Source organism: Trachemys scripta, chromosome 16 (assembly GCF_013100865.1).
Source record: "Trachemys scripta elegans isolate TJP31775 chromosome 16, CAS_Tse_1.0, whole genome shotgun sequence".
NCBI lineage: Eukaryota > Metazoa > Chordata > Testudines > Emydidae > Trachemys > Trachemys scripta.
The window spans coordinates 20,866,492-20,885,554 of NC_048313.1; the positions used below are offsets into that span (position 1 = coordinate 20,866,492).

A 19,063-nucleotide genomic window follows, 5' to 3' on the forward strand; every position below is an offset into this window, starting at 1 on the left:
GGTTGTTTACAACGATAGTATAGATAAGAAAGCACAAGATTCCTAAGATACATCCTGATGCCCTGAACTATGTCTGGAGAAGAGACTGGGGTTTGGGACATTCTTAACCCAAAACACCAAGATTAAAGGATTTAAATGCTTCAAATAATTGAAAATGTTGGACACTGCTCAGGAAGAGTATACAAGGAGGAAGAACTAGTTTATTACATATTAAACCTATACTGATATGTATAGCCATACACCCCCACAGACATAATGCATGTGTCTGTGCAATATGACTATGTGTAAGTGTAATTCTAGATTTCTCGTACCGTTTATGTGTGTATGCATATATAAATGCTCAACACACACACACACAAGGCATAGGCATATGGAATATGAATGTGCGTATGTTTCATTCTAAAAACCTAGTGCAGATTGTATGTCGTGCATGTATTCACGTTCAAAACACAAACACAAACAATGCATATGCATATGCATATGGAACAAGGACGGGTGACTGTCTCATTCTAGAATTCTAATGCAGATTGTATGTGTGCCTATTATTCATGTTAAAAACACAAACACAAAATTCATGTGCATATGCAATAAGAATGTGTCTATATAGAATTCTAGGGCAGATTTGGGGGTGAGGTAGAATTGGAATATCTATCTATCTATCTATCTATCTATCTATCTATCTATCTATCTATCTATCGAATTCTCAGTANATCTATCTATCTATCTATCTATCTATCTATCTATCTATCTATCTATCGAATTCTCAGTATACACTCCCTCCACTCCCGAATTCTAGAATTATACACAAGCGCACACACACTTCTATGTTATTGCACATTCTAGAGTGGACATAATATATTCATGCACTCATTTTCTCCATTAAAGCGCTAAACATAATACGGATCACTATAGACTTTTCCATTTCGAATGTAGACACTTAAGGTAAACTGTTTTATTAGGCATAAAATAGGCTGGTTTATCTTAACAGAGGTATACTCTTCAGGGTTATTCATCTACCATTTACAACACCGTAGTTTTCTTCCGCTTGGTTCAAGAGAATGGATCTATGCTCTTCACACCTTCGATAGCAATGTTAAGGAGCATTTGCAGAAAGCAGCTTGTGCTATTTCTATACTTTTTTTTAAAGGTCTTGACGAACTCATACTGTTCTTAGAGAGGTTCAAAGAAGAAAGATAACTTATCAAAGTGTTCTGTTTAAAATTGTTAAAAAAGCTGTATGCGCAGTCTATCCATCATATTTAAATCCACATCTCTAAGTAGTTTTATATGAACGAATACCACATAGCGACACTCATCTATCAAAGAGTTAGGAGTTAAATTATTGAAAGTACAAGTGAAGCAGTAACTTTTGGGGTAAATGTTTATGCTGTCTAGTCAACACAACAGAGTCGCATCTTCAGTTGACATCCGGTTATTTTTGTAATCACTCCACCATTTCAATAGAAAAGGAGAAAAGACCATTTTATGGGGTAAAGTAATTTGAAAGAAGATACGCCGTTCACAAAGTGGCTTATTCAGAAACAATCATTGCTTCAGTATTACTGAAATTAGACTCATCTACCCGCCTGAAGTGAGAAATATCCTATTTCACGCTTTTTATTAGCCAATCAAATTTCCTTCGGATCTCCATTTGTGATTTGTGAAAAATGTAATTCCTTAAAAAACTGAGTTTGAGCATATTGCTCATTTTGCCTTAATTTATTATTCTAATCATAGCAGCAGCTACATGACAATGCAGCCATTAGGCTAAAAAATTCGTTTAGATTTTATACTCGAAATGGGCAAAGATTATATTTTAGAGGCAACGAATTTCTCAGGCATTTATTTTATTTTATTTTATTTTATATTTTTTGCACTGCATGCAGATAGGCAGGAGGATGGGTTGAAAAAAAGACGAGGATGAACACGGAAAGTTTGAAAAACAAAACTTGGAAAGAAATGAATCCTTCCACATTTTCTAGCTGCCATATCCACCCCACCCCCCCCCCCCCACACACACACAGACTTCTTCCTAGATTTGATCCCCTTTTACCTTTTCCAAGGGGTGTGGGGAGGGGAAATGATTTCGCGAATATTTAATTCAAGGAAAGAAGCGAGAGGCTATTTTTCCAGACAAGGCTGTTGGATAAAGGGAATGAGAATTAAATACTGAAGTCATGGGCCCTAATGTTTCAAGGGCGGGGGGAAATGTGTCGGACAGGTTACCCTCTGCCTTGCAGGGATAAAATTTCCTGTTCACTGTATGGATTCTATTCTCTGGTCTACTCGTTGGAAAATGAGGAGTCCATTGTGTTCTTAGAGCTGTTGTGGTGGTTGCTTCCCCCTCGTAACTTTTAACTACCTGTTATAAAATTTATTGGTGGTTTGTAAAGTGAATAAAGTAATTTCCCTTCCATCCGGTTGTATTACATCCTTTGTGTTGTTCGGATAGACAGACAGACAGACAGACAGACAGACACACTTAGAAAAAAAAAAGGAAAAAAAAGAAAAGAAAAGAAAAAAAAAAAAGAAAAGCAAGCAAACCAGAAGTACCTGCAGAATTGAACTCTGGAAATACGGGAGCATGGTATGAAAATGCATGACAAATGACATGTTCAGTTATTGCGACAAAGTTGTATTTTTCCCCCCAAAGCTTTCTGCCATGCCTGGCCCTGAAGCTAGGAGTTGGGATTGTAAAATGTTTCTGCAAGGGGAGAGAGGGGGAAAGTGTAGCATTTAATCTAAACTAGCAGATCTGGTCTTTGCGGTTGTCTATTTGCAGACTTGTGGAGGTTTCCATAGGATCAAAGCAGGCCTGTACCCGACCAAAAAAAAAATCGTTTTGACTCCAAATCAATATTTTCAAGTGTTTGCATAGGCCCCAACTAAAAACTCAAAGAAAAATAATATCGCCTGTTATATAATTCATGCCCATCCAATCGCATGATTGAATGAAAGGACCAGACTCTGAGATGTTTCCTTGAGAACTAGTATTAGCTGAGATTTCCAATCACAGACTGATTAAAAAAAATCCGTCCATGAAACTGTAAAATTGGATCGGAAGCTGTTAATTTAAAAAATCATACCAACATTTAGGTTAAAAATGTGGGAGTTTATGGGTAAATACCGCATCAACTGCTCAAGTTTTGACTATTATTTGGAGAACTTCACTCGTTTCAAAATCTTAATATCCCAGGACAGGGTATGGAGTTTGGCTCATGCCAAAGAGCAAAATTATTATAATTTAGAAAGCCAAAGACGGGTTGAGGATAGCAAATTTGTGTTGAGTTTGCCAGGGAAAGTGGACACACCCTTTCCTAAGAATATTGTGTTGCAGAGAGATGTTACTACACGGTTTAATTCGGTTAGCTGGAGGAGCTTGCAGACACAAACAGTGTTATTTAGCTTTTCCTACATCCTGAAAATTAACACGGTTTTATAATGTTTTTATTTTTAAACAGTCCAGTTAACCCCTTTTCCTTCCTGCCTCTTTCAAGTCCACCCTTCCTCCATTTTGAGCTCTCTAAGTAGCCCAATTAATTAGTGATAATAAAAATAAAAAACATTATATTGTGAAGGCCATATCTCCCTGGTCAAACAAAAAAGGCTCCACATTAAGACAGGCACTAATGCTCAGAAATTAAAATCTAGTGCGGGCGCGCACGTGTGTATATACATATATAAATATATGTATTTATATATACCCAGTATTAATTTGCTTGCTTTAATTGGGAGGAGGGGTGAAGAGAGAAGAAAAAATTACTAATATTAAAAAAAAGAATTGTATAAACATGGCGACAGACGAGAGCATTTGCACTCGTCACAAAAATGCAACGCATTCCTGGTTGTTTGCAGAAAATTTACAGCTAAGCAATAAAAGTTTACGACTGAATCACAAGTTGGATTGGCCACAGGAAGTCATGTGGACTCCATCCATGAACGTGAACTTTTTATTGTGGTTTCTCTTATGACTCTTTCACAGTAGTCCTCCCTTTAACAGTCCAAGCAGTGCCAGGGATAGGATGGTATTTTTCCCCCACCTAATTATTAGCATTATTATTATTTTTTTTAAAATCTAGATTTTTTTCCCTCCTTGGGGTTGGAATTGTTGGTTGCTTTGGGCATTTTGGGAATAATGAGTTTACTGCTGCGTCTTGTTGCCGCCTCCTATTCTCCACCCCTAGGGGCAAAACGCAATACATTGCCTTTGGAGGATGCAATGATGAGGGGCACAAGGAGTTGTAAATACCTTTTTTTTTAAGAGAAAAAAATAGATGCCTTCCCAAGCTTCCCCCCACCCCCTGTCCAACCAGAGAAGAATTATTTTGCTTTTGTTTTCCATCTTTTTTTTTTTTTTAATCTTTCTGTGGAGCTGAGCTGCAGCGTCAGTGGAACAGAAAGAGAGAGAGAGAGAAAGAGAGAGAGAGAGAGAAAGAGTGGGAGAGGGGGAGACAGGCAACATTGGTAAGTGTTCCCTTATTGGCTAAAATGTGTAACTAATGATCCATAGCAATGGGTGTTAAAGATAATGATGCATCGTTTTGCGAGCGAGGGGTAGGCGAGGGGTGTAGCTTGGATATGATAGAATATGGTCAGGATCGGCACAAATGTAGTTAATTCGGTGAAAAAAGGGTTTACGGGTGGTGATGTCACATCGGTGGGGAGCTGGTTTGCTGGAGACAGACAGAGATGCGTGCTGCAGTCTGCCTTTCCATGTACAATGGGGCAGTGTTAACAGGGGTGGTGCTGTGGTGGGGAAGGGGTAGGGGGGGGAAGAGACGTACTGAAAGGCCTAAGAAAAACATCTGATCTACTGGTTAAACTAAAGGAGCCGAAAGGGCTCGGTTGGAACCTTGGGGCGGTGGGGGGGGGGGGGGAGAGAACAGAGAACCCGGAAGCGACATTTTCCATGGAAATAAAAAATAATCCCAGTCCAAACTTTTAATAAGAGGCAATCATTGACTATCTAGCGCACATGCGCAGTGTAGGCAGCCAGCCGCATCCAGGAAGCGCCGGAGCAGGCTTTTTAGTGCCATTTTTAATGAGCAATTATGGGTTTGCTTCTATTTGTGTGCATCAGACACAGACTGGCTCGCCCAGCCCCCACGGGTTTCAACAAATGATTGAAATGGAGGGGGAGATGCCGCCTTCCCCCTCAGAGTTTTTTTTATTTTTAAGTACTTTTTAAATTTCGAGATCGTCCTTTATTCACAAACTCCGCCTTCTGGTCTAAATAGACTTTAAAAATATGATTACGGTGATTACATTGTATTCTCTCGTCCCAGAAGGAACCATTTCAAATATTTATTCCACCCTCTGTTTTTGTATAGTAATAACTTTCTTCTGGGATATTTTTATATTGGTTTTCATGTTGTCATATTGTTATAATTATAACTTTGTTTAAAATGACGCTGATCTTTACATTTTATGCAGTCTTCAATTTTTCTCCTGTCTTCTAATTTCTCGAAATAATTGTTGTTCAGTTACAAGCTATGTAATTTAAATTATAATCTTTTTCCCTATACTTCCCCCCTCTTTCTCCTTCTCTCGCTCTCTCCATTCATTTGTTCACTCGTTCCAGAGAGAACAATATATGTGATGTGTATTGGTTTAATTTAAGAATGTATGTAATGTATTAGCTTAATTTCCTCGAAAGTATATATCTCCTTTCTTTCCTGACATGACAGCCCCTCATGAAAAAAAGCATCTCTAGATTTGTAGTAGAAATTCCTGTTGGTAAAAGTTACAGTACAAAACAATGTACCTAAATAACAACATGAAGTAAAAGATAAGCCAGACATTGTTGTGACTAAGGGTGGGATGGGGGAGGGGTGACAAAGACAATTCTTGCTTCCTGTCTCATTATAAATTACTACTGTCCCCCTTTCCATATTAATACAATATGTGGAAAAAGGCATCTAGAAAGGACTCTGCGTTAAAGTTGATTTGATTGATTCGTAAAACTTGCCACTAGTGAAGTATTTAGCATTTTCTGCCCTTAAATAAATAAATAACCTCTTCTGTATTTCAGTCTTTCAAGAGACTACATAGGGGTTTATTATTATCTAATGTGATAAGTGTTTTGGAAGTTACCAGGGGATGATTCTTAATTTCATTTCTATGTTTCTATGTGTGACATAGATTGCAAAATTTTAAAACATTAATAATATGTTTATATCCTACTGTCCTTCTAAAATCCATCTATCTATGCCTGCATTTTATTCTGAAAATTATCTTCTTCTTTTGGCCTGTTTAAACAACACCACTCTCGTCACCAAAATGCTTTCGCTTTTTGGTAAGCGCAAAGAGGTATTTTAATTTTTTTTAAATGTTTCATAGAGACAATTTCTGCGGCATACGTCTCGGAGGCATTTTTTAAAAGGAAGAATCAATTGGATTATACTGAATTAAGATTTTTTTTAAAGTAAGAGATACAATTTTGTGTTCGGTTTGTTCACTGCAAACACATTGTGTCAGCCCTTGTCTGCAATCCGTATAGTCATAAAGACATTTTCTGAGCAAACAATGACTGTTTATTGGAACCAGCTCATTACAGAAATAGTATCTTTTAGGGGTTCCAGTCTAAATACATCTGCATTCTTCTCTTGAGTTGTGGTTAATGGGACCAAAAATCTGTTCCCTTTCCTTCGAGATATTATTGCAATAGTTGCATTTACTGTTTACAATAACCACTGTCAGCTCTGCAAGGCCTGGAATTGGGTATACAAAACAATTTTTGATGTATTGATTTTCTACTTAGGCTGACGGATTGTCATCGTTCATATACTGGCAATGCTGAGAAACATTTTAGTACGTATAGGAGGAATAACGTAATGATTTATATTCTCTGAGTTTTACAGACTAAAACAGAGGAAATAAATTGCTTCTTTTATCTATAGCATCACTACACAGGAGGGATTATAATAAAATCACCACGTGTTATTGACATATACTTGAAGAAAAATAACAGCTTTTCTACAGATAGAGCTTGTGTAAAAGTGCAGGATTCTACCACATTATTGAAATGTAAATTATGTTGTTGTAAATGTTCATATTTTATTATATTATAAATATATCAAATATGAGCATTTAGGCTCTATAATTAATATAATGCATAAGAATGTTTGGGATAACATCATTTGTATTTTAATAGAAAGACTTCACATTCTTAACTATATGTGTATATATTTTCTCATCATTTTATCTAAGGATAAGATTATGATAAATCTTATTTTTATATATTTTATCTTATATAATGGTAAAATATATAAAGACAAGATTCTGAGCTACATATAAAGATTATGCTAAATGGGTGTGTATATGTGTGGGGGTGTGTGTTATGCAACGCTACAATGCTAAAAATACGTTTTTATTATAACGTTATAAACATACAAGTATAGTAATACTTGTAAAACAATTTACAAACTTTTGAAAATGTTAGCAATTGGAGTAAGTCAATGTACGACGAATCAATGTAGCCCAAACGTTATCTAGAAATAGTACGTGATATAGAAATATATTATACATTAACATTTGTATTCAGTGTAAGTCCTGTCTGTGGTAATGTTAAGTACGATTTTCAATGGGGTTTGTATCTCGGTCATTACTACACAAATAAATGTTATTTTTCACTATATTTATGTTCGAAATTCTGTCCAGCAAATGCTTTTGAGAAAGAAATACTTGAGGCTAGTCATTTAAGATCTCTTTGGAGCAGACAAAATTAAAGCTTTAGTGAATGTTATGAGATAAAATAATTAGAGAAAAATCATATATATAGATTTTTAAAAATGCCTAATACTGGGGTATCAAGGAATTCCTGGTCTTACCGGAGGAAAGTTAGATCTCTCGTTACTAACTCTACTAAAAATAAAATAAAATAGAATAGAATCTCTTGCAGATTTCAGTTTAATCCTATGAATTTAAGGTTTGATCACAGAAGGACTTCCTACATTTAAGCAGTTCCGAGCTTTGGGAAACAAAGTGATGCTAGAGACAATGTATCTCTGTAGATAATGTGTCCAGTTTATAGTTAAATAAAATACAATACGGACATAGCGTCAATAAGTGTTTAGACAGAAATGTAGATCAATAGATTAAAGCTAATATGATTGCAAGGATATATGATAAATATCTTTGTCAAAGTTTATGTACAAGCCAAGAAAGACCTTTAGACATCTCAGTGCGTATTCAGTTATCAACAGAAACCAAAAGAAAATAGCTGACAAGCAAGAAGCTCTAAGAGAAAGGTAAAGGGATGTTTAAAGTCAGATGAATCTGAGATTACATACAGTGTTTCCAGTTTCTGGTTTTGTTTTTGTCTGTCGCATGTGGACACACCTTTCTGGAAAAGTCTAACCAAGAATCTGATTCGGTTTGGTCAGATTTAAGACAGTTGATTTCCAAGGGGCAAAAACCAACCCAAACCCACTGTATATTTCTAGCGTTGAAATAAGATGCGATTCCTAGATCTATGTTGTACAATTGCTTTGTTTCCACAGGTAGAGAATTTCTTTCCTCCTTTCATTCTGAGCGAGTGTTTAAATATCTGCACGTTTTGTTTACTTGTTTTGTATACTGCCACCAAGTGACAGAAACTTGCAAACCAGCAATTTTGCAATTTGGTGCCTTTTTGTGGGGGCGGGGAGGTGGGGTGAGGTGGGGAGGAGTGGGCAAAATACCCTTACTTGAGTAATGCTGGACTACAATAAAGGCCGGATTTGCAAGGAAGTTTTAGTACCTTAAAAGAGTCAGCAATGTCTTCTCTCCCCACCTCCCTTGGAATGTCCATAAACGGCCCCCTATTAAGGTACTAGGCTGAACAGTACTTCAAAAAGTTTGGCTTCTAAAACCTATTTGAAATTCCTCCGTTGCACTTTATACCCATTCACTAGAAGTTTTCTTTTTTCTTTCTTTTTTAAAGCCCCTTTCGTTCCGTGTTACCGTGTTTTAAATCATTCCAATGTACGTGAACTCATAAAAATAGATAAGGCATGTCAACTTGGGAACGATATTTCCCCTCTTGAAAATATGAGTGTATTTAAGCAAATCCTGGAATATTACATTGTAGCTCGATTAAAGACAATGTTAATGTATAAATTCAACAAAGTGCGTAGAGGTTGTCTCCAAATATATAGTTTAATTCTGTCTAAGTGATCGCCTCTGAAAAAGCATCATTAAGGCAACTAATATTGTTTCCTGAATTATTATTTTTTACTTGCGACCTAAGATTAAATTTCTGCTTTAGAATCTGCGAACAATAAAATATAAAGCTGCCTATAGTTAATGACAACAATTTTTCATTGTGAGTTATCCTTCCAGAACGCAATAAAATTGTATTCCTTTTATTTTTAATCCGTACACCGAGCATAAATAGTTGTGTATCTATATCTATCTATCTATAGATATAGATACTCTTAATAATTGTAGCTAGTAACCATTGCCCGCGTCAACTCTGTGACGTCATAAATGCAGCTATCTTAAATGTAAAAAGAAAGAAAGAAAGAAAGAAAGAAAGAAAGAAAGAACCCCACCAAAACATGATAGTAGGGGGTATTTTCACGCAACCAGACAGAATAACCAAGCTAAACAATAGTTTTCTGAAATGCACAGGGTGTTAGGAGTTTGCAGTGGTACCTGGCTTTAACATGTAAGGCATGACATACATAAGATGCAGTCTGATGCACTCATTCGTCAAACTAAATAGTGGCTGAGAAATACATTTTCCTGGATCAAATGGAATATGAAACAATTGTCCGTACTTTTGTAAAGGAGATTATAAAATGGTGGTTTTTTTTGTTTTTTTTTGGAATTACACAATGTAACACTCAATTATTTTACGTTTATCAACACGTTGGGGTTTCCCCAGCACTGAGAATGTTTATTCATAAGTGCATTTAATTAGCAAACATTTGACGTAATGTTACATTGAAAATTGGAATATATCCATGCATTACTCATCATTACATAGCATGTGAAGGTGCTGAAGCTAACTTTAGCAGCAACATTGTTACTTGGCAATTTAAGACAAAGAGAAGTTCCATTTCTGCGGAGAGGTTTCGATTCTGGCTTCTTTTGTTGGGGTGCGGGCCATCAATAAATCTGGTAAGGAAAAATACATAAATCCACATATTAGAAATAGTAGTTCAGGCATAATAACCATCTATTTCAGTTGCAATATGAATTCAAATGAATATAAACAAACGCTCAACAATGTTAGAAAGAACTTCAAACCTTGGTAGAAAAAGGGAATAAATTAAAGAGTGAAATAGATTAATTTATCTTCTCTCCCCCCCCACACCCCCGCCATCTCCCAGTTTCCTGTTTATGAGATATGTGTTTTGACAGTTTCCAGAATTCTGTCTTCTTTTTTTCTGGCAATGCGTGCAGTGATTACAGAATGGCGGTTGCAAATCTGAGAAAACTATGCTCCCATGTTACCTTAGAACTATTATTTTTCCATTTTGGAACTAAAGGTTAAATGTTCGCACATGAAACTTTTTTTGTGTGGTGAGGATGAGGCGTCGGGCAGAATCTTTCTTTCTTTCTTTCTTTCTTTCTTTCTTTCTTTCTTTCTTTCTTTCTTTCTTTCTTTCTTTCAAAATAACAATACATTTAAACTTATTTCCATCAGCCATGCAACCAAATTAATAAAATGGCTAGTGCATAGCAATGAATCTTCCTTCTAATTATACCAAACTTGGAATGCACTTTAAGGTAAATATAGTCTTTATAACCTGTCTTTAGAGATATTAGACACACTTGCATACAGGACTGAAGAAATAGGGTTTATGTAATAATAATAATAATAATAATAATAATAATAATAATAATAATAATAATAATAATAAAGTATTCTAGGAAAGAGGTGAAAATGTAAAAAGAAAGAGCTCTATTATTGCTAATTATTGCTCTGTGCGTCTTTGTCAAGAAGATGCCTTGAAGTGGCAAATAAACCTGCCAAATAGGCTGCCTCTTTCAAAACTATCTGTCTGCGACATTGAAATAAAGTTTAAACAGTCCATCAAGCGCTGAATAGAAAGTATGCAGTAGAAGGATAGATTTCCTCTTCTATTTTAATCAGAAGCTGCCAGACTGTTCGTCCTAGGGTTTAATTACTGCAATATAACTAAGGAAAGAAGCGACTCAAAACAATGCAAAACATTTCATGTTGGGAAATAGTGGCCCATGGCGCATATGTGCCAAGTAATCCTCAAACAGATTTTCTTTTTCTTTCTTTTTTATAAGAGCTATTTACAATAAAAGCGATATTTGACTAGGAAAGACCGTGCTATAAAAAAAAGGGATAAAAAAATAATTAGAAGGCAAGAACTCACGTGCGCACTACATGTCAAGTTAAAAAAAGACCGAGATAACATATATGAGGTGAGATCAGCTAAAATCAGGAAGATATTTAATGACATCACGTGTTTACATCTACCAACTACAAAATATTCAGCTCAGATATAAATACACACCACCACTCTTTATATAGTTTATATGTTATATATGTGTAAGTGTGTATATATGCGTATTGATACATTCATATTCTACATGTATGTATAGGTGTGTATGTGGAGAAAGAATTTCTAGTTTGACTATACACATTCGTTTTATATAATGTATATATAGTATACATAATGCATATGCATACACACATACACATATATAATTAATATATATTCAAAATATAAACTCTTTGTACACACACTCTCCTCTCTCTCTCTCTCTCTCTCTCTCTCTCTCTCTCTCTCTCTCTCTTTCTCACACACACACAAACACACACGTGGAATTCTAATATGTGTGTTGAAAATATAAACACTTTCTCTCTACTCCCACATACAGAATGCTAAAATGTATATTCATACTGCACAGGAACATCAAGTAAACACTTCTGACCTATATTAACTTTTGGTGCATGTTGAAAGCACCCAGACACAACCTGTATTTATGAATAAGCAGATTTCTACATCCAGGCAATGCTCTGGCTAACAGTGTGATTGTTTTTGACTACAATTGTATTATCAGCCTCAACTGGTCATTCTGACTGTACCCAACAACAAACTCATTCCTTCTTAAAACAAACAGACGTCTGAATTTGCATTCAGGATCTAGGCAGAATAGGAACATGACAGTAGCATTTTATTAAGTCTGTAGGGTGTTGCGGGGGGGAGGACGATCTGGGTTTGTTTCCTTTCAGTAATTAGTGGGGATAGAAAACACATGTGTTGGGATTGCATTTTTGAAGCCTTTTTCTAAATCAGTTCATCAATTCGCTAATTATAGCTGGGAGAGAGAAAAATTCTCCCTATACATATTTTTTCTTTTTTCCCCTGTAAACATCAGAGTGGGGAGAGGGGTAAATGTGTGTGTGCATGGGGGGAGATATAGCTTATGAGAAGTGGATGTTATATCAGATTTCTGTGGGCTTTTTATTTTCTGGGAACAAAGAGCAACTGCTATTAAAGAACTACTCGAGGACTTGTGCATATTTCCACTGCTGTGTAGCAGTTTTAATAAAACATCTGTTCTTGCTTCTGCTGATGAGTTTACATAATTGTTTGCAGACCAATTTAACCAGAAATAGCCCTAGATATTTCCCTGTACATGTTTTCATGGGGGAAAATAATAAATACCTTTTGCTAGTGACATACCTTGATTAAATACTTTCGAGAAATCCCAATACTGTTTAAAATATAAATTGAATAAAAATCTAGTGCATTAAAAATGCTAGACAGAGGAGTGCAACCAGTAGAACATAATCTAATGGTGCCTCGTTTATATTTGCAGGAGTTTTTCTCCCAAGAAATCTGATTTTCAGGAGGGAAAGCATTCTATTTTAAGTTTCTTTACGGCAGCTGTTTACTGTTCACTATAAATCGACCAGACTTTTAAGCCTTGCCCTCTGTTTAGAGAAGTAATAAAACACTTAACTTTCTCCACTCCTAGTCGCACGGGTATCACACAGGTCTTTAATACAAGAGCCCCGGAGCACCTATACAAAAATTAATCCCTCCAAGCCAAGACTTTTCCCAAAACTTTAACAAGATTGGGATTATTATAAATGCATGTTTTTAGGTGAAAGAAGCTACATGAATCACACCCATATAGGATCATATCTGTATATTTTCCAAAGATTCCTGCTACTTTCAATTTACACTCCAAGTACATTTGGACCATAAGTAATACATAAGGTAAGGCAACATATCAAGAGGAAGCAAAAGATCTCCATTCATTCATGCATGCATGCATTCATTCAGTTTATTGTACATTGCCCCAGTTTCATATCTGGAAGCAGTGCAATCGTTGGTTTCCAAAGTAACCATGGTTTCAAATGAGATTGTTCCTATAGGACATATACATACATACATATATTCACAATTATAATCTATCTAACATATATGTATATGCAGACACATGCATCTGCATGTGTATGTGGCTGGGTGTGCAATATGTCAACACCAGGGGGATAGCATATGTAGCTTTTTTGTTCCGTTTTGTTTTGTTTCCATAAATCCCCACGTATAATGGCTGGGGAAGAGGGAGAAGAGTGGGGAGACAAGAAACCAAACTAAACTTCGTTTTTTTAAAAAAATACCAGTAAATCTTCACATTGGGCATAATTCGTATATCTGTACTAGGCTGGTCACAAGTTAAACACTGTAGAGTAGGAGCCAAACTATGGTCAGCAACAAGGCACATGGGCTAAATAACATGGTGTGTACTTCCAGCTATCTTCTTTTTTGGTTAGAAACTTTATTTTATTTTCCTAGTGACACTCAAGGGAAGCCTTAATGTTATAGAAGATGAATACACGAGCTTTTTTTTTCCAGTTGTACTCTCGTTTATGGCTTTATTGCCACCATTGATTACTTTGCTTTGTTACACAGAGGAAAAAGATCATAAAATCCTTTGGCATCCGGGTTCCTGTTATAGCTAGGGGGGAAATATAGCTTTCCCCCTCTTCCTTGTCAACTAAAATCTTTTAGGGGAGACATCGCTAAAAAGGAATTAAGTATATTGAGTAATAGCAAGAAAACACCTTCAGATGTTCGAATTTTTACCCTGCAACTTTGAGCCTGCATCTCACCAGACCACTCTACACACGTCCTAAATTTAAAATAAAATGTGTACGTGAAGAAAAAGGCCAAGGGTTTCCTGGCATAATTGAATTTTTAAATAGCAAGCCACGAGAATGATGAATATACCTTGCAATATTTACAGATCAGCAGGTATGTTTTACATTTAAGGAGCAATTTATGAGACTGGATTGAAATTAAAATTAGATTAGCTGCCTTCATTTCAATTAGTTCTAGATGCAATTCACCAAGAGAAGAGATAATATAATCCTTTTTAATCTAACTAAATATTTGCAAAGGAAGTTTCCTAAATCTGTTGTAAATATCTGAAACCATAAATTTCTGTAAACGTAAACACGAGGTGCTGTCCTCAACCAATACCTCAAAATGTACTTAAATTGCAAATAGGAAAAGTATGAGTTTTGTTGTGGTTCCTGTTGAAAATGTAAATATATTCTAACAGTACCAACCATTGAAAATTACAAGGGAAATATTCAGGACAGGAATGTCAAACTGCACTAAAAGAGAACGTCTAACTTCCAGACTAACGTGAATTCGGAATGTTGTCTTTTTTTATTGCAACTTCCTTCCAAATCCATAGTTCAGGAATGCTCTAAAAGCCACATTATCAGTTGAGCAGTCGCCATGTTTTTTTTCTTTTTGCTCCCTTTATGTGATATTTTCTCATAAAGAACACAACCACTTGATTCCATAATATTGACCAATGCTCCATGAGAAAACGAAGAAAGATGGATAATTTCTGAATTAATATTCTGTGGGCACCTGAGATGTATTACTTTGAATTCTGGGCTATTTTGTTATCAGATATCAGGAAACCATAAAAAATTCTGTGCTTCAAAAGCTCAGTGTTAAAAAAAAATAATAAAAGAGAACGAGCGAGAGAGAGAAAGTTAGATTTGGTTGTGAAATTTTCAAATTTAATTCAGATGTGGTTTTTCCCTAAGAGTCCCCCCCCCCTTCAAAATCTCCCCCCACGCACTTAATATTTGCTCTCCTTCTTCTAAGCCATCTTATATTTAGAATTTTCAAGACTTACTTTCAATGCATACTTAGTTTCAACTGGGGAATCAACACAAGCAAAAGCAATTTTTCCCTTTCTTGACATCTAGCTTCCTATTGGCTCAAATCAGGTCAGCTGACTTTGTCATTTTGTCTGTCCTGGAGTAGAGCCTTCCCTATAACAATCTAGTTCAGACTACAAACTGGAGACAGAAATAAATATTAAAGAAATCATACACCCAGGTATAGAGGAAGATATGAATTCCTATTTTACAAACCCATCGTTATCTTGCCATCTAACCAGTGGCCAAGATGTGCTACCCAATGTAGCTCTCAATTCAACGGCTTATGACCCCGTCAGGCATTTTTCTACCTATGGAGCAGCCGTTGCTCAAAACCGGATTTACTCTTCTCCTTTTTATTCACCGCAAGATAATGTTGTGTTTAGTTCCAGCCGAGGACCATATGACTATGGATCTAATGCTTTTTACCAAGAAAAAGACATGCTTTCTAGCTGCAGGCAAAATTCTATGGGACACAATACACAGACTTCAATTGCACAGGATTTTACCAGTGACCAAAACAGGAACACTTCGCAAGAACAAAAAACTAGCATTCAAATATATCCATGGATGCAGCGCATGAACTCCCACAGTGGTAAGTTTTACAGCTTGGAGATATAAATTAAATAAACTGAACCATCTTTACGACCATCTCCCTAGCAGAACAGCCTCAGCTACTTTTTATGGCCCCATAAAAACAATAATATAGCTCTTTCACAGTTGCCGCTACAGGCCTTTTATTTGTTAAGTTGTTGCAAGCAAATATGGCTTGTTATGCTCTTTCTAATTAAAAGACTTCGAGAGTGTAAAATATCTATAATAAAGTGCAGTGAGCTCTGCTTTTGAGTTAAGTACAAAATATTACTTGGGTAAAATAAGTTTTAATGATAGGTGAGTAAGTACATTTTTTATTGGGACGGGAGGTTATGTAAAAAGGATCCCTCCCTGTGACAGATTTCTACATGGGGATTTATGAAATTTTGTTGCTAACACAAAAGAGGAAGAGTCTATTTCTAGTAATTAAGGCAACACTTTAGGGGGAAACCCTAGTTTTCTTTTCTCCCTCTCTGTCTCTCTCTTTAGTTGGGGGGGGGAATAATTAAAACAAGACTCTCCAAAGCTTTGCAAGGAGTAGCATGCCTAGATTAGAAACCATTTGTGCTGCAGGGGCTGAGTGTGATAACTTGAATCTGGGTAAACAGGAGCTAAGAACTGGGGACGGAGGGGGGGGGGTTGACAATAGGGATGTAGGATGGAGGGGAGGGGGTTGAAGGGGAATCGATTTTGTGATTGCAGTGATCAAAATAGATATATCTTCGCTAAGGTATATATATATTACTAATTAGTTTTAGTTTGCTTTGTTTCTGAATCCCTAGGAGTCGGCTATGGAGCGGATCGTAGAAGGGGTCGCCAGATCTATTCCCGCTACCAGACCCTGGAACTGGAAAAGGAATTCCACTTCAATCGCTACTTGACAAGGCGGAGGAGGATTGAGATCGCCAATGCACTTTGCCTAACGGAGCGTCAGATCAAAATCTGGTTCCAGAACAGGAGGATGAAATGGAAAAAAGAAAGTAACTTGAGTTCCACTCTGTCTGGGGGAGGCGGCGCAGGCGCTGGGGCAGCTGCAGATAGCTTGGGTGCAAAGGAAGAGAAGCGAGAAGAGACAGAGGAGGAAAAGCAAAAGGAGTGAAAATTGACGGCTCAGCCCCTCATGCCCCCCCTACTCCCCACTCCCACCCCTCCCCACATACACTCTATATTTATCACTGGCACAAGTTATATGTTTGGCTACATTAAAAAAAATAAGAGCCAAACGTGGACATGAAAGACAGACCTTCCCCCACACTCACCCTCCCCCCCCCACACACACTCTCCAATATTCAGTTCATAACTTGCTCCACAATCCCTTTTAGGTTTTGGCTATAAACCCTCACCTACTCCCCCATCTTGCCTATTTATCTAACTTTGAACACAGTTTTCTTCCTAAAAAGAAATTGGCTTGCAGAAGGCAGAACACCCTGTAGTGTTGCCTAGTTGTGTTGGGATGATCCTTGTAAGATGGACTCTATGCAGTTGTTTTATTATTATTATCCAAAAAACGAGTTTCCCACCATGTTGAAAATAATTCCCTGAAATCTCTTTCCACGTAAATATAGCATTTTCAAGAGTAACCTAATTGTATTTAAACACTACCTGGGCTCATCATTGCAAACTGTGACAGTTTATGTGTGAATATTTTTAGCTGTATTTGTGGTATCTGTATTTATATTTATGTTTAGCACTGTAATGTTCAACAGTATAAAGTGAATGGAGGTCTATAGCAGTAGAAAAAAAATCTTGTGTTACACCCTCTCATGTATAAAGATCATGTCCAGAGGACTATTGTTGAGTATTTAATAAAACTGAATATTATTTTTAAAGTTTACAGACTGGCCTCTGAGATTCAATTGGAACCCCTCATGTTGATAACAGCCTGTTAGAAAGTTCACTTATTTTCTCTGTGTTTTTCCTAACAATCAAATTCCTTTTTCCTTCCCCCCCCCCACCTTCTCCATACTTCTCTCATTCAAAGGTATTCCAAAAGGGGAAGTATACATTTTGCTTTGTCTCCTTTATTTAGTCTTGTTACTGTATTGTTAAAGGGCATCACAAATCTGTGCCATACCTCTCGATTCCTGATTAAAAAAATGGATTTCCAAAGTTCAAATAGTATTTTTATTGCAATCCTCATCAGGCAATTCACAGGTCACAGAATGTTTGTTGTTGTTATTCAATAAATAAATAAACACATGCATTTGAAATTGCTAATGAACACCCAGCTTTCAGCAATCACACACTTTCCCAGACTTACTTAGACCATTTTTATAGAAAAGCTGGCACTCAGTAGAGGGTAACTGACAATATCATACTATGAAATAAACAATGCTAATATTACACTACGGTGTATTGCAGACTTATATAATATGTTAGGAAGGCTTGAACACAACTTATATTTTATATCCTCTGTGGTATACTCAGTACAAAGGCATTTACCAGTGGTACGTACATTCTGTATCGAACACATATGGTGGTACGTTAGGGGCATATCTTTCCTGGAAGCCCCACCAAACTCTTAGAGTTTGTCTTAAACAACCAGGATTCGGTTGAATTCGGTTGAAATAAAAAGATCAGGAGCGTTTTATAATCCCATAATTTGCTTATTTTCCACCTCCGCTTGTGTACGTTACTTAAAACGGCATAAGAAAGGAGAGCAAAATATGCATTTACCAAACAATAGTCTTGCTACACAGTAAAGAAAACAGGAAAGTTAAAAAGAAATAAACAAACTGTTGTTTCCCTGGTCTGCATTTTAATAGAAAAATTAGAAGTGTATGTATATGAGCTGTCATAACATTTAAAGCAACAAACCTTGAAATAGATTTTAATGGTTGTCATTGTGTGTATATTACAACACGCACGTATCCTAGTCTTAAGGCAGTCTAGTAAAAGGAATCATATTTTAATGCAATCATTTAACTAAATACCCTTGAAAGGAGATTTGATTTTCAGTAAGCATCAAGCACAGGACTCTCTACTTCTTCAAACAGTAAACTGCAGTGGTAAAGGTAATAGAAATTGTAAACTTTCGGTCATTACTGTAGATACATGACAGAAACAGCCCATGCTTAATACTTAAGAGCTTTTTTTCACATATACCGAAGATAAGGCATTGTACGTGTTTATTTCATTCACCTAAGCCATGAAATATTTATGGGGAGGTAACTTTATGGGATTCACTGACACTGAATACATACACTGATATTAACACATAACATAACGCACACAGAGAGATACACAGAGCTAGAGTGTGTACCTATATATATATATATATAAAATATGCAGCTATACACAGCAGATTTG

General features: G+C 36.3%; 2 protein-coding genes across 8 annotated transcripts in view; both read left to right on the plus strand.

The window, feature by feature from the left end:
* The window catches only part of HOXC4 (homeobox C4), a 94,775-nt gene that overhangs the window by 23,711 nt on the left and 52,001 nt on the right, over nt 1–19,063 (plus strand). For 2 of the 6 annotated variants that reach the window (XR_004648393.1, XR_004648397.1), the window contains exon 1: nt 3,941–4,464. The exons of the other annotated variants lie outside the window; for them this stretch is intronic. The gene's annotated coding sequence lies outside the window, so the exon portion shown is untranslated. Of the gene's footprint in view, nt 1–3,940; nt 4,465–19,063 lie in introns of those variants that run through there. 6 annotated transcript variants of the gene reach the window in all.
* Nucleotides 11,739–18,311, plus strand: HOXC6 (homeobox C6). 2 transcript variants are annotated; one of them, XM_034792810.1, is made up of 2 exons: nt 11,739–15,755; nt 16,513–18,311. In XM_034792810.1, the coding sequence occupies exons 1-2, from the start codon at nt 15,356–15,358 to the stop codon at nt 16,851–16,853; spliced, it is 741 nt and encodes a 246-aa protein (XP_034648701.1). In that variant the 5' UTR covers nt 11,739–15,355; the 3' UTR covers nt 16,854–18,311. The 2 variants fall into 2 exon arrangements, with proteins under 2 accessions (XP_034648701.1, XP_034648702.1); XM_034792811.1 differs by having other exon boundaries at nt 16,537–18,311.

What these genes read in the sequence shown, in the direction of transcription:
- HOXC6 (XM_034792810.1), top strand. Translation starts at nt 15,356, where the DNA reads ATGAATTCCTATTTTACAAACCCATCGTTATCTTGCCATCTAACCAGT. An exon ending in GCGCATGAACTCCCACAGTG is followed by an intron (nt 15,756 to 16,512) that starts GTAAGTTTTACA and finishes AATTAGTTTTAG; the next exon opens with TTTGCTTTGTTTCTGAATCC.